The sequence below is a fragment of the Triticum urartu genome, chromosome 5, assembly GCF_003073215.2.
Source record: "Triticum urartu cultivar G1812 chromosome 5, Tu2.1, whole genome shotgun sequence".
Taxonomy (NCBI): domain Eukaryota; kingdom Viridiplantae; phylum Streptophyta; class Magnoliopsida; order Poales; family Poaceae; genus Triticum; species Triticum urartu.
Genome location: NC_053026.1, coordinates 568,973,993 through 568,988,977, shown reverse-complemented (window position 1 = coordinate 568,988,977; position 14,985 = coordinate 568,973,993). Strand labels below are relative to the sequence as shown.

The 14,985-nt window shown below is 45.9% G+C and overlaps 3 protein-coding genes across 3 annotated transcripts; all 3 read right to left on the bottom strand.

Annotated features, from left to right (window-relative positions):
* Positions 1 to 2,819: 2,819 nt before the first annotated feature.
* On the bottom strand, positions 2,820 to 3,627 carry LOC125506052 (protein PELPK1-like). Its single transcript, XM_048670929.1, has one exon. It carries the CDS (start codon positions 3,514 to 3,516, stop codon positions 3,082 to 3,084), a length of 435 nt encoding a protein of 144 aa, XP_048526886.1. The 5' UTR covers positions 3,517 to 3,627; the 3' UTR covers positions 2,820 to 3,081.
* Positions 3,628 to 7,622: 3,995 nt separating this feature from the next.
* On the bottom strand, positions 7,623 to 8,441 carry LOC125506051 (RNA-binding protein 12-like). Its single transcript, XM_048670928.1, has one exon. The coding sequence runs from the start codon at positions 8,333 to 8,335 to the stop codon at positions 7,901 to 7,903; it is 435 nt and encodes a 144-aa protein (XP_048526885.1). The 5' UTR covers positions 8,336 to 8,441; the 3' UTR covers positions 7,623 to 7,900.
* Positions 8,442 to 12,797: 4,356 nt separating this feature from the next.
* LOC125506050 (protein PELPK1-like) lies at positions 12,798 to 13,815 on the bottom strand. The gene has a single exon (XM_048670927.1). It carries the CDS (start codon positions 13,708 to 13,710, stop codon positions 13,102 to 13,104), a length of 609 nt encoding a protein of 202 aa, XP_048526884.1. The 5' UTR covers positions 13,711 to 13,815; the 3' UTR covers positions 12,798 to 13,101.
* Between the last annotated feature and the right edge of the window lie 1,170 nt (positions 13,816 to 14,985).

Below are 14,985 nucleotides of genomic sequence, written 5' to 3'. Positions count from 1 at the left end.
GCGATGTATGAACATGGGTCAATGCCTGGCAATTTATACAGTTCAAAGTGATCGTGTGATTAGGTCGGTTGTTGGCCAGATTCAGGATGCCTGTGCCTGCGTCGTCAGTCCAAAAAGGGAGGTGCTTTGTGTGGTCGAGATAGCTAGGCGATAGCTACAATTTTCTGGGTTTAGGTGAAGAGCTGGCCGACGCTGCAGCTTCGATTTGCTCAACCGTCTTTGACTATTCGTACCATCATTTCTCAACAGCATCAGTCACACGTTCTCGAGCGAAGGCGCACTGACAGAGACGGTATCCTCGTGGACGTTGGAGCCGTCCCAGTCACTTGAGCGGCCGCCGCGCGCCATGGGCTTGGTCATTCGGCGGCAGTGCGAGGTGGCTGCGCGAGGTCGAAGCTGCGGCGATGCGGGGAAGTCCGACGACGGCAGACGGTGGTTGTGCTCCGGCGGCGAGCGGGGGGGGGGGGGGGGGGGGGGGGGGGGGGGGGGGGGGGGGGGGGGGGGGGGGGGGGGGGGGGGGGGGGGGGGGGGGGGGGGGGGGGGGGGGGGGGGGGGAGTGCGCGTGCGTTCCACCACACCCTCCTCCCCTCTCTTATAGGTTGTGGCGGCGGAACCGAGGGGGCGAGACATGGGGGAACGTGGGATTAACTGTGCCCACTTCTCCCACGCCCCCGCACCTTCCGCGCCATAACGGCGCGGAGTTACTGCCCCCCAAAAGGGCAACCGTCAGCCTCGGCCGCAACGGATCCGCGCGCGCGCCGGGGTCCTATAGTGGCGGGCCCGGGCCTGCGGCGACGTCCCGTCGCGCACGTGGGCTGGCAGGCTGGCCTGTTCTGCTGGCGCCGCGTGGCAAATGAGCAACGGGCGGCAAGCCTACCACCCGGCTGGCAAGCCACCCGGCCTCTACTTCAACATTTTGAATTTGCCAGTCAGCCGGCCGCTCCATGGGCGGTTCCTAGCAGTCGGCGTTTCCAGAAGGCGGACGAAGCAAGATTACCAGATACTCGAAGAAGGAAGCTGCTGAGGCTCCTTGACTTTCAGCCGCGACACCCCACCAGTTTTTGGGACTACTATCGGAGTAAATAACCACGGGTAGCCTCATCAGCTCTCCATGATATTTCAAGACATCGGGACCGACTGCGCCCTCACACCTCGCGGACGAAAGGCCGACCCTTCGGGCCGTCTGGTCCGACGGCCGGCTGCCAGGAGACGGAGCGCCCCCAATAGACGCCCCCATGGGGCTGGCATCTAGCAGGCGGCCCCGTGCCACCTCAAAGTTTGCACCCATTTATAGCAATTAGACGGGGCGTGGCTACAGTACAACCTGCCACCCCGAATCTAGGGCTAAGCGTGGCCATAGTACGGGCGTACCAAGCGGACACCCCTCACCCGGCGGGGCACTGTTTCCATGCAGCCCGTGACATCACCTACGACGTAGGGAGCCACGCTCCCACGATGGGCGGTCGGTACGGCCCGCAGGCGGCGGGCCCTACCTGTCCACGAGCCACCAGAAGGCGACGAACCCCAATAAGGCGGCGTCAAGGGCTGGCCGACTCCTAGCAGGCGGCCCTCCCTTCCCTCAAAGTTTGTGCGCCATTAACCAGATGAGACGGGGTATGGCTACAGTGAGCGCCCGCCAGGCGGCGGGACTGTAGCCACGCTCCCCCCGACAAAGCCTCCATCATTAGTAGCAAGGCTACAGTATAAAGCGATCAGCAAGACCCGCAAGCGGCGGGCCCGGCCTGTCGGCCGAGTACACTACAGCCGGCGGGATCCACCAAGAGGTGGGCCCTAGCAGCCGGAGGAGAAGCCGGCGCCCAGAGACGCTGACGGCCGGGTCCTACACCCGGCCGGATTACCATTGTACCCTTGGGGGTAGGCCTATATAAACCCCTCGGGCTCCCCCATGCAAGGGGTTTCAGGATCCTAGCCATTACACACACCTGTAGAAGGAGAAGTTAGGGCTAGCCTTGCTCTTCCTCCTCCTCTAGCCGAAACAGCTCAAGGAGCAATCTTGTAGCTACTCTATTGACGATAGTCATCGTGCGAAGAACCTGCAGAGCAGGACTAGAGGTGTTATCTCCACGGAGAGCCCTGAACCTGAGAAAGATTCGCAGGCGTATGCGGTCTCGCTCACTCCCGCCTCTAGAGCCCGGCGATGTACTCTTGTCCCTCTTCATGATTAGCCACCTCCTGGCATATGTTGCTACATATTCCCGACAGTTGAACTATAAAAAGTTGGATTTAGGACAAACCGAGAACATCAAGTAATTTGGTAAAGAATGTTAGTTACCCTATGAAAGAAAGTAAAGAATGTTTGTGTTTGTTTTTCCAAAAGAGTTTTAGTTATTCATCTTGGGCACCTATTATTTTCTTTCTTTTGTAGTTATTTTTGTCTACCGGGTATGGAAATAAATTGTCCATTTCAGTTATTGGGAGCAATTATAATTTTTGTCTGCAATAAAAATCTTTTGTGCATTTGCGCCTTTTTGTGCAGTTACACATTTGTATGATTCAACCGTATTTATTCTTTTGGGCAACTACACCTTTTGCATTGTACTTTTATTTTGTGCAATTACACTCTCTTATGCAATTTGCACTATTTTGTGTAATTTTGCCTTTTGGAGTAATTGCGCTACTTTGTGCAACTTGCACTTTATTTTTGTAATTCACAATTTCTTTGGCTGGCTCAAAAAGAGCTAAATGACCTCTCTTTTACAGTATTTTGGAGCACCTGACAGGAAAGTGAAAATTGTACCCTCACCCAGAGTTTTTTTTTACGGATCCTGTTATTAGAGTTATAAAAGACAAAGATAACATACGGTAAATAGTGTGTATTTAAGAAGATCAAGAAATACATACAATGGGACAAAACCCTCAACATTCAAACACTACCAATACATATACTACTGAGACGTAAAAAAAAAAGCAAGAATTACTGATACTGTGATACATCGCATACAAAACACCGAGCTTCCATGTAAGGAAATGTACGCCATGTCCACGGAGTGACCTGACGCCACACTCAGATGAACGGCGCCCTATCGTGGACAGGGCAAGAGCACCGCCGCGTGGGTGCGTCTACGCTGACGGGGGTGGTGCCGCAAACGGCATAGGCACGTTCACATTCGGGATGAATGGCAACGGCGGCAGGGTCACCTTGGGCACGACAATCGCGGGCATCGGCGCCATCGTCACCTGCGGCACGGTGGGGAGGGTGACCTTGGGCATGGGCGGCAGGACCGCCTTGGGCACGACGATGGAGGGCATGGGCGGTAGTGTCACCTGCGGCACCGTTGGTAGGGTGACGGACGGCATGGGTGGCATCAGGGTGACCGTGTCCGTGGGCACGGCAGGCAAGGTCGGCATGGCCGGCAGGCTAGGGACGGCGCTAGCAGCCGGAGCGGCAGCCGCCGGCGTAGTGTCGGCCAGATTGCGGGCGGCGTGGCACGTGCTGCCGGCGAGGAGGAGCGCGCACGCCATGATCACGGCCAACATGCTCGCGTTGGAAGCCATATCGCTAGAACTAGCGAAGGAGAACTGTTGAGAGATGGTTCTCTCTCTCTCTTTTGTGTAGCAGGTGACTGCAAGATGTTGCTTGTGCTCTGCTGCGTTGTATGAACATGGGTCAATGGCTGGAAATTTATACAGTTCGAAGTGATCGTGTGATTAGGTCGGTTGTTGGGCAGATTCAGAATGTCTGTGCGTGCGTCGTCAGTCCAAAAAGGGAGGTGCTTTGTGTGGTCGAGGTACGTAGAGGTGGTAGCTACAATTTTCTTGGTTTAGGTGAAGAGCTGGCCGGCTCTGCAGCTTCGATTTGCTCAACCGTCTATGATTATTCGTACCATCATTTCTCAACTGCCTTAGTCACACGTCCTCGCGCGAAGGTGCATTGACGGTATTGTATATCTTCAAAACACAGTGCCATTCGTGGGATTGACTTGTAGAATCTGCTGGTAGCATCATAGATTTTCATGCTACGGGAGTGTCTCTAGTTGCAAGTCACTGGTCGATTGTATCGTACCTGCTTCACTCTGTTTTCCTACTTTCTTTTCCAAACGCACGGCATTTTTACCCTTTCTATATAGATTTTGTTTTGAGGACAGGGTGTTGACCCGTTGGTTGGGCAGCTGAGGTTGCTGCCAGCCCATCCAAGTTCAAGTCTTGGCACGGACGCGCGCGGTGCTGACGGAGTTTCTCCTATAAAGAAAAACCAACGAGGGTTAGCCTTTGGGTTGGTCCCATTTTTTATATAGATTTTGTTTTAAAAAATTATTTTCAGTTTATTATGGAAAACTAGGTAAAAAGGATACAAATGAGACCAAACCCATTAAAACTTTTTTTTTGCGGGTGAATAACTTGTATTACTCAACTCATAGAATAAAATCATCAGTAAAACAATGGCACCACAATGGCACCACAGGGCCATGCCCATTCTCGAGACACCATGACCACACCCGCTCCTGCCGACGGGGCGGCAGACATCACAAAAGCACGTCGAACACACGTGCACAAACCAACAGCGACCCACTCTATTTCTTTAGGAAGACTCGGAGTTTCGAAATTTTCCTTGTCGCATCCATTGTCAATGGACGACTTGGCCAGGAGGAATAAGCATGTAGGTTTGCTAAAACCAATGTGAATGATTTTGAATAAAAGACTGTTAATCTTCCTGCTGTCAGATTTTCACTTATATTCAAGTTGCTCTGTGTTTTTAATTTATCTGCATTTATTCGAGTTGTTCTTTATTTTTGGGAAAAACATGAGGAACTAGCGGGCGGATTTGCTAAAATCCAGGTGGCTGTTATGCAATTAGATTTGAGTTTGTTGTGTGTTTTGAGAAAAATAATTTGAAAAGCGTGCAAACCTACTGGGCCTTGAATCTGCAATCTGCCACTTCCTTTGAGTATGCTCACCGATTGAACTCTGAATCTGCAAGAAAAACTTATTGGGCTTTGACACCGCTAACTGCCAGTTTGGTCAGTAAGCCCTTACCATCAAGCTACATTGTTTGCTCGAAAATAAAATAAATCAAGCTGCATTGTTATTTGCTGACGGAGTTTCTCCTATAAAGAAAAGCCAACGAGGGTTGGTCTCATTTTTTATATAGATTTTGTTTTAAAAAATTATTTTCAGTTTATTACAGAAAACTAGGTAAAAAGGGATACAAATGAGACCAAACCCACTAAAACTTTTTTTTGCGGGTGAATAACTTGTAATTACTCAACTCATAGAATAAAATCATCAGTAAAACAATGGCACCACAGGGCCATGCCCATTCTCGAGACACCATGACCACACCCGCTCCTGCCGACGGGGCGGCAGACATCACAAAAGCACGTCGAACACACGTGCACAAACCAACAGCGACCCACTCTATTTCTTTAGGAAGACTCGGAGTTTCGAATTTTTCCTTGTCGCATCCATTGTCAATGGACGACTTGGCCAGGAGGAATAAGCATGTAGGTTTGCAAAAACCAATGCGAATGATTTTGAATAAAAGACTGTTAATCTTCTTGCTGTCAGATTTGCACTTATATTCAAGTTGCTCTGTGTTTTTAATTGATCTGCATTTATTCGAGTTGTTCTTTATTTTTGAGAAAAACATGAGGAACTAGCAGGCGGATTTGCTAAAATCCAGGTGGCTGTTATGCAATTAGATTTGAGTTTGTTGTGTGCTTTGAGAGAAATAATTTGAAAAGCGTGCAAACCTACTGGGCCTTGAATCTGCAATCTGCCACTTCCTTTGAGTATGATCACCGATTGAACTCTGAATCTGTAAGAAAAACTTATTGGGCTTTGACACCGCCAACTGCCAGTTTGGTCAGTAAGCCATTACCATCAAGCTACATTGTTTGCTCGAAAATAAAATAAATCAAGCTGCATTGTTATTTGCTGACGGAGTTTCTCCTATAAAGAAAAACCAACGAGGGTTGGTCTCATTTTTTTATATAGATTTTGTTTTAAAAAATTGTTTTCAGTTTATTACGGAAAACTAGGTAAAAAGGGATACAGATGAGACCAAACCCACTAAAACTTTTTTTTTGCAGGTGAATAACTTGTAATTACTCAACTCATAGAATAAAATCATCAGTAAAACAATGGCACCACAGGGCCATGCCCATTCTCGAGACACCATGACCACACCCGCTCCTGCCGACGGGGCGGCAGACATCACAAAAGCGCATCGAACACACGTGCACAAACCAACAGTGACCCACTCTATTTCTTTAGGAAGACTCGGAGTTTCGAAATTTTCCTTGTCGCATCCATTGTCAATGGACGACTTGGCCAAGAGGAATAAGCATGTAGGTTTGCTAAAACCAACGCGAATGATTTTGAATAAAAGACTGTTAATCTTCCTGCTGTCAGATTTGCACTTATATTCAAGTTGCTCTATGTTTTTAATTGATCTGCATTTATTCGAGTTGTTCTTTATTTTTGAGAAAAACATGAGGAACTAGCAGGCGGATTTGCTAAAATCTGGGTGGCTGTTATGCAATTAGATCTGAGTTTGTTGTGTGCTTTGAGAAAAATAATTTGAAAAGCGTGCAAACCTACTGGGCCTTGAATCTGCAATCTGCCACTCCCTTTGAGTATGCTCACCGATTGAACTCTGAATCTGTAAGAAAAACTTATTGGGCTTTGACACCGCCAACTGCCAGCTTGGTCAGTAAGCCCTTACCATCAAGCTACATTGTTTGCTCGAAAATAAAATAAATCAAGCTGCATTGTTATTTTCTCCCGTTCCAGCTTGTTTCAAGTATTAGCTTTATCCTAAGTCAATTTTTTTAACTTTGAATAAGCTTAGATAAAAATATATTAACATCTACAGCACCAAATTAGTTTCATTAGATTGTTCACAAAATATATTTGCATACTATATCTACTTGATTACAGCCTATTTGATATTCTAAATCTTAGCATACTTTTCAATATACTTGATTATAGTAAACATTAAAAAGGTTGATTTAGAATAAAACGAGAACATCAAGTAATTTGGAACCGAGGAAGTACTACTAATGTTTGTTTCCCCTACAAAAGAAATATATGAATGTTTGTGTTTATTTTTGTTTCCAAATGGGTTTCACTAATTTATCTTTGGCACCTATATTTTTTCTATCTTTTGTAGTTGTTTTTGTCTATCGTGTATGGGAATAAATTGTGCATCTTCAGTTTTAAGGTGCAAATCTAGTTTTTGTAAGCAATTAAAATCTTGTGTGCATTTGCGCTTTCGGTGAAGTTACACTATTGTATGGTTCAATCATTTTTATATTTTGGCGCAAATTTTGTATAATCGTACTTTTATTTTAGTGCAATTGCATTTTTTGTAATTACTCTCCCTTATGCAATTTGCACTATTTCGTGTTATCATCCCTTTTGTTGTAATTGCACTACTTTGTGCAATTTGCAACTTTTCAGTCACATTTTTTGGGGTGCAATTGCACTTTTAAATTTTTGGGCAATTCACTATTACTTTTGGTGCAGGAAAAAATAAACAAAATTCCTAATGGTTAGCTCAGAAAGAGCTAGATGACCTCTCTTATATTTTGCAGCACCTCAGAGGACTGAGACAATTGTACAATCACTCATTATTAGAGTTATAAAAGACAAAGATAACATATCTTAAATAGTAAATTGTATTTAAGAAGATCAAGAAATACATACAATGGGACAAAATTCTCAACATTCAAACACTACCAATACATATACTCTGGGACGTAAAAGAAAGGCAACAATTACTGATACTGTGAAGTCTGTGATACATCGCATATAAAACACCAAGCTTGCATGCAAGAAAATGTACGTCGTGTCCACGGAGTGACCTGGCGCCACTCTCACACGAACGGCACCCTATCGTAGATGTGGACAGGGCGACAGCACCGTTGCGTGGACGTGCCTACGCTGACGGGGGCGGCGCCGCGAACGGCATAGGCACGTTCACAGTCGGGACGAACGGCAAGGGCGGCAGCGTCACCTTGGGAATGACAATAGCGGGCATCGGCGCCATGGTCACCTGCGGCACGGTGGGGAGGGTGACCTTGGGCATGGGCGGCAGGACCGCCTTGGGCACGACGATGGAGGGCATGGGCGGCAGTGTCACCTGCGGCACCGTGGGTAGGGTGACGGACGGCATGGGTGGCATCAGGGTGACCGTGTCCGTGGGCACGGCAGGCAAGGTCGGCACGGCCGGCAGGCCAGGGACGGCGCTAGCAGCCGGAGCGGCAGCCGCGGGGGTCGTGTCGGCCAGGTTGCGAGCGGCGTTGCAGGTGCTGCCGGCCAGGAGGAGCGCGCACGCCATGATCATGGCCAACATGCTCGCGCTGGAAGCCATGGCTAGAGCTAGCGGTTGTACTAGTCAGAGATAGTATTCTCTCGTACGTGTGCGGTGTGCTGGTTGCAAGATGTTGCTTCTGCTCTGCTGCGATGTATGAACATGGGTCAATGCCTGGCAATTTATATCCCCGGGTAAACGTTGTGATTAGGACATTAGGTTGGTTGTTGGCCAGATTGAGAGTGTTTGTGCGAGCGTCGTCAATCCAAAAAGGGTAGCGCTTTGTGTTGTGTGGTCGAGGTAGCTAGGGCCTAGGTGATAGCTACAATTTTCTGTGTATAGGTGAGGAGGGGAGCTGGCCGGCGCTGCAGCTTCGATCTGCTCAACCGTTTCGTTCCTGCCATCATTTTTCAACTGGCGTCGTCATGGTGCCTCGCGAAGGTGCCCTTGCTCTGGCAGTACTGCACTACTGTGTATCTTCGGCGTATATACAGTTTGGATATTTCTCCAAGCTCCAAGGTGAAATCGGCACCACTGTCTCATTCGCGAATAAGATGACAAAATGTATATATCAATGTGCCATAGTTGATCAAATAATCAACTGTAATATGTGGTTAGATGATTAGAAGCGTTGTTGCACCCTCAGCTCACTAGAGATCAAACCCTAGATTTGACACATGTGTATCTCGTAAAGATCGATTATTCTTTCGGTGGGAGAGGCGACCTACACACAAGGCCTTTGTGGCGACTTTGAATAGATCACACAAGGTCAATACCGTGCTGAAGTTTATACAGACAAGGTCAATAGTACGACACAATTTATTGGTTGGAAAATCTTAAGTTCCTGAAATGTTATAAAAATTGGGAAAGATGGTTTCTCTCCCAAAAAAAGAGAAGATGGAAATTCGAAAATTCCACAAGGGGGAAAATATATGCATCAATACCAACAATAATACCTATGTAACTAGGACATGTGTTGTCAGAACAATTTCATAAGAAATTTGCACACTGCAGCATAAGTATTTTTTGCAATGTGGGTTGTTTGTTTTGTAGGCTGAGCCATATAGAGTTTTTTTCTAAGGATTTGTTCCACTATATTTCTTTTTAGTACTACCGCTTGAAAAGATTATTTTTGTATTCCCTATGTTATAATCGAACACACACAATATGGTGCAAATTCAACCAGTGCAATACTCTATTGGAATCCCATTCACAAGTTACAATGTTCTGCCTTTTGTTTTCCTGTTTTTTTTTAGATTCATATGGATCAAAGAGGCCATTAACTATTTCATATCCTCCGTAGAAAGATTGGCCTTTAGTTTTCAAGAGGGTTCACATTGACATGCAATGTAACAAAGAATATAGCTAAAAAGTACAACTTTTGGGGCTGGGATTCCAAAGAAACGTCCTCTTTTTAAAATTCTCAAAAAACTATCACAAAATTGTTTTTGTTATTTCAAAAAACTCTATTGACCGAATGGTTAAGTTTTAAGTAGGCTTATGACAGGTGGGTCCCAGTAGCAGGTTGTTATGTGCAGGTAAGTTATCAGCAGATCAAGATTTTGTGGAATTGAACTTTCAGATGTAGAACTGTTGGAGTGGTTTGTTGTTTCGAAAAACTGTCATTGTGTCTATGTAGCACATGTAACTGAAATGGAAGAGTAGAGTAGATGATGCGGTGATACTGGTATATAGAGTGTAGAATTGACATTGTTTTGTTGGTGCTTCCTTGATCACTGGCCACTTAACCTAGCACTAATTAAGTATTGCCAAGTGAGGTACCCTTTACATTTAATGGTAGTTTAGCAAATGTCAGTCTGCATAATTGTAAGACATTAGGAATATAGTAGGTTAGTTAGCAATGGCATTAATACTTATGTGGTACTAAATTAAATTATGTTACTTGTTTGGTGTGTTATGATGAACCAATTGGTTTGGCTAAACTTCATACGATCTGTTTGGTTAGACTGTGGTGACCAAAGAAGATACCCAAAGTACTTGTTTAAACACATGTAGGCACTGATACTGAATTCATTAAGGGTCCATACAAAGAGCAGGTGCATCAGTGGGTTCATACATAGAGGATCCGTAGAAAACTAGATGATTTCATACATAGAGGATTATTACACCAGGATTCATCAAGGGTAAGGAATTCTCATCCAACGAGCTCTGGTTGATTGGTTATGGATGTAGGTTAGCAGTCCATCTCGCCCTAGCGATGATTTGGTTGAAGGTACGACTCCTACCACTAGGGAACACCTCCTCATACTCCTCGTTGCAGGACTTCGGGATCTTGTTTGATAGCCGACGGCTGTACTCTCCAGCGAGTATCATGTCGCAGTCGGTGCCCTCTGAGACTTCTCCCTCCAAGTCTCGCCACTGTTGCTCTCTACGGCCGCACCCTACCACCCCTCACCTCCACCACCTCATGATCATCTTCAGTCAGCTCTCCTAGGCTTGGATGCATCTTTCTCGGGTTCTTGCACTATGGGGCTTCCGGCTAGAAAAAAGGGTTTTGAGTGGGGTGTAATGGCCGGGTTGGTTGGTTTTTATTTTCAAAGTTGGGCTGGCTATGTGGTGGCTGTGTGTGGGTTTTGTTGAGGCTGTGTGTGGATTAAATTACAATATTTATTTATGATTATTATCATTCATGGCATAAACTCATATATGCATTACGTCCATGATAAGTAGACCATTAATCCAACTACATCTACAACTAATACTCTACCCCAAACCGCTATCTAGCTTTGCATCTCGATGTATTAAGTTTGCAAGTAACAGGGCATCACAATAAGCAAGATGACATAACATAGACAATAAACCATCAATCAATATGACGAGACACCATCATTTTATCCTTAATAGCAACAATACACTACATGTCGTTGCCCTTATTGTCATTGGGTTAGAGCACCGCAAGATTGAACCCACTACAAAGCACCACTCCCTTTGAATAATATCCATCGAATTTGCCAGAGAAGATATATAGATCGGAGAGCATGCAAAACTATTTAATTATACTACAAGAAAACCTCAAAAGATTCAATTGATTTCAATAAGCAATCTGATCATAAAGTGACAATTCATCATATCCCAACAAACAGACCACCGATTACATCGAATTGATCCTGATCATGTGAAGCAACTCACATGAACATGGTAGAGAGAGAGAGAGAGAGAGAGAGAGAGAGATCTAGCTACTACTTGGACCCTAAGGTCCCAATGAGACTACTCACACATGGTCATGGAGGCAGCAAGATTGATAAATAAGCCTCCAACAATGGATCCCCCCTCCAGCAAAACACCGGAATAGACTTCCAGATTGGATATTCGTGAAACAAGAACTTGCAACATCAAATTGTATGAAAATATCCTAGAGGGTTTCATTATTTATAGGAATTTATGGCACTGGAGTAGACGTAAGACGGTGTAGGTGGGCCCCACATGACCTAGGGGCGCATCCTACCCCCAGCTACGTGGGCTCCCTGTAGGTCCTCTCGATCTCCCACAAAGCTTCCTCGGTCCTTCGTTGCCCGAAAATAAAACGTATTAAATCGGCAAGGTATTTTGACCTCTGTAGATATTGATTTCCTGCGAGACAAAAAAATACAGAAACAACAACTTGCACTAGGCACTAATTAATAGGTTAGTCCAAAAATAATAATATAAAAGGTTATAAAGTATAGAAAAGTGATAATATAATAGTATGAAACAATAAAAAGTTATAGATACATTTTAGACATATCATTAATTCAACACTCCCTAATGATTTCCCCTGCTTAAGAAAATCATCCAAAGAAGCATAGTCATACATTAGTACAGATAAATCAAAAGTAATGTGTCACCAATAGCTTGCTTAATTTCTAGTTGTAATTGGTCATTGCGCAGTTGTAGATAGTTGGGAAAAGATCCATCATGAACAAAGTCTCATGTCATAAAAAAAATCGCCAAAGTGGGTTATGGGCAATGATTATTGCCAAGTAAATAGAAACGTAATATGAACAGAATCATTTGCAGACAGTTGAGGAAAAAAACCCTTCAAATAGTCCAGTTAGCTTTCGGGTTGGAGTTGGTCTCTGCGCTAATTAGTTCAATGGATCATCTAGTGATACTATTCATTCTCAAAGTCCATGAATTTGCTTTTAGTACAGATCACATTTCAAGGTATTTCATCATGATTTTTTTACACACATATACATATCATCCTTGTATACTTGCATATTTTTTTTGAAACTAAAAGTTTGAATTTTTCAAAAATTTCAGGAGCCCGGTCACCAATACGCCCCACTCCATTGGTTAATATTCTTTAGCAGAACTCATATAAAACATATGATCATTATATATTGTACCCAAAAAAACCAAATTTATATAATATTGGAATAATTTGAAAGCTTTCTCTAGCTCCATATATGCTCTTGAATCTGAGATACATACACCTAAAGCAAACTACTCAAGCTTATATCTACATGAATAGTGTATATATAGATACAAATGAAACTAATATTATACAGTGGCACACGTATAAATGGAGCAATACCCCTTTTCCTACACAAACAATGTCTTGAACCACATAAACGTACAAGCATACAGTACACACATCCACAGTTCCACACCACACGCACCCATCGAAAAGATATACCACACACGTACACAAGCGGGTGTACTTCTTTTTTACTTGCACACGTAGACACAAGTGCTGCTCAAACAAATACTACCAAGTTAAAGTAACCATATGGTGGTTGGACGTTACAGTTTTATTACACTCGTAAATCGTGCATGTGGGCACGTACGTACGTCTGGTCCGTCGACGGTGGAGGTGCAAGGAACTATGGCACGGCCGGCACACCGGGAATAGACGGCACCGGCGGCAGTGGCACCTTGGGCACGCCAGGGACGGACGGCATCGGAGGCAGTGGCACCTTGGGCAGGTCGGGGATGGACGGCATAGGCGGCAGCGGCAAGGTAGGCACGCCGGGGACGGACGGCATAGGCAACGTCGGAACGCCTGGCACCGTGGGAACCGTCGGCACGCTCGGCGCAGTGGGTACTGTCGGCACGACGGCGCCAGGTACCGGCACAGTCGGCACGCCTGGCACGGTGGGAACCGCCGGGATGGTCGGCAGGGCGGCGCCAGGTACTGGAACCGTCGGCACACCTGGCACGGTGGGCACCGTCGGCACGCCGGGCACGGTGGGAACTGTCGGCACCTTCGGGACGCCTGGCACGGTGGGAACCGTCGGGACGTTCGGCACGGTGGGCACCGTGGGAACGACGCCGCCTGGCAGGGCGGGGACTGTAGGGACGACGGGCACGGGGGGCAGCATCGGTGTGGGCAAGGCCGGAACGTCGGCGAGGAGGCGCGCGGCATGGCACGTGCTGAGCATGACGGCCATGACGAGCGCCATGGCCACGAAGCTCGTCGACGTGGAAGCCATGGGCGCGCGCTCGTGACCGCTAGTCACTGCGTACCTAGTAGCTCACTTGGAACCCAGCTAAGCGCGACGTGGCTACTTGGTGCGTTGCTTTGTGATGCAATGATCGGAGCGCTGCATGCCAATTTTATAGCCCGTGAGCTGGCCTCGCGCCACTCTGTGTTTTTTTGGAAGGGAAGCTGGCGGCCGACCTCTGCTTGGCATTTTGCAAGCATCGGTTGTTGGCCAGGCAGAGCTGGTATGGGTCACATGGCCGCGTAAGGACTACTGATGATTGGCGGAGAAGTGCGAGACGATGGGTGGTATCCATCCATGCAACATGCTAGCTATGCAGCGCATTGCTTGATTTTATTAAACCTCACTACCCTAGTTAAGCTCACTAAGCTGGATGAAATTTTCTCCTTTAGGCAGCAGTTTCACTGCCTTTACTTCTCTCATTTAGGACGACTTCAAGCACCAGATGCCAACCTAATTTATATTTGCATGGTGCAAGCGATTTGAACCGGTCATATTAGTCATGAAATACGTTTTTTTTCATTAAGCAACCGCCCAGAGCTATGGATATTCATCAATCAAACAAAATAATAGCAATCCACTCCCTCTGTTTACAAATATAAGATGTTTTCCATATTTCAATGGACTACATACATACTAAAATGAGCGAACAAACACATTAAAAACGTGTCTATATACACTCAATTTTAAAAAAGTTAATAAAACATCTTATATTTGTGAATGGAGGGAGTAATTGGTAAGGAAAACCAGATCGAAAAACTCCAAATACGAAACTGTGACGAAGAATTATCGGGACATTGCTTGTCCAAGTTTCCTTTCTCTCCTTGAGGCAGCTGTTTCGCTGTTCTATTTTTGTTCCCTTTTGAAGTATATAGTACATAACCTTCATTTTCAAAATGGCTTGGAAATTTTGAGAGGACGTGTCATGTTGTCCTGTCCAAACCATGCGTCGGCCGTGATAATGCAGGGACGGGACGTTTTGGATTTGTTCTGTAGGAGAGGGAGTGTGGGGCGCTGGATTCCAATTCTTATTCGGCCTGGAAGCTGGATAGGCATTGCAAAGGTATCTTTGGGCCACGTCAGACTGCGATGTCCGCTCGTAGGCCCCGCCATGCTCTTTTTTTTAACGAAAAATATGCAAGGTGCGTATCTTTTCATTGATAGAAAAAGATAGTTTAGCATGAGATTACAACCGATTCCAAGGCCATGTACACATGCGGCATAAGTGAAAGCGTCGGAGTAGAATCAAGTATGAACCTGTTT

Excerpts from the sequence above, each read along its gene's own strand:
- LOC125506052 (XM_048670929.1), bottom strand. The coding sequence starts at position 3,516 with ATGGCTTCCAACGCGAGCATGTTGGCCGTGATCATGGCGTGCGCGCTC.
- LOC125506050 (XM_048670927.1), bottom strand. The coding sequence starts at position 13,710 with ATGGCTTCCACGTCGACGAGCTTCGTGGCCATGGCGCTCGTCATGGCC.
- LOC125506051 (XM_048670928.1), bottom strand. The coding sequence starts at position 8,335 with ATGGCTTCCAGCGCGAGCATGTTGGCCATGATCATGGCGTGCGCGCTC.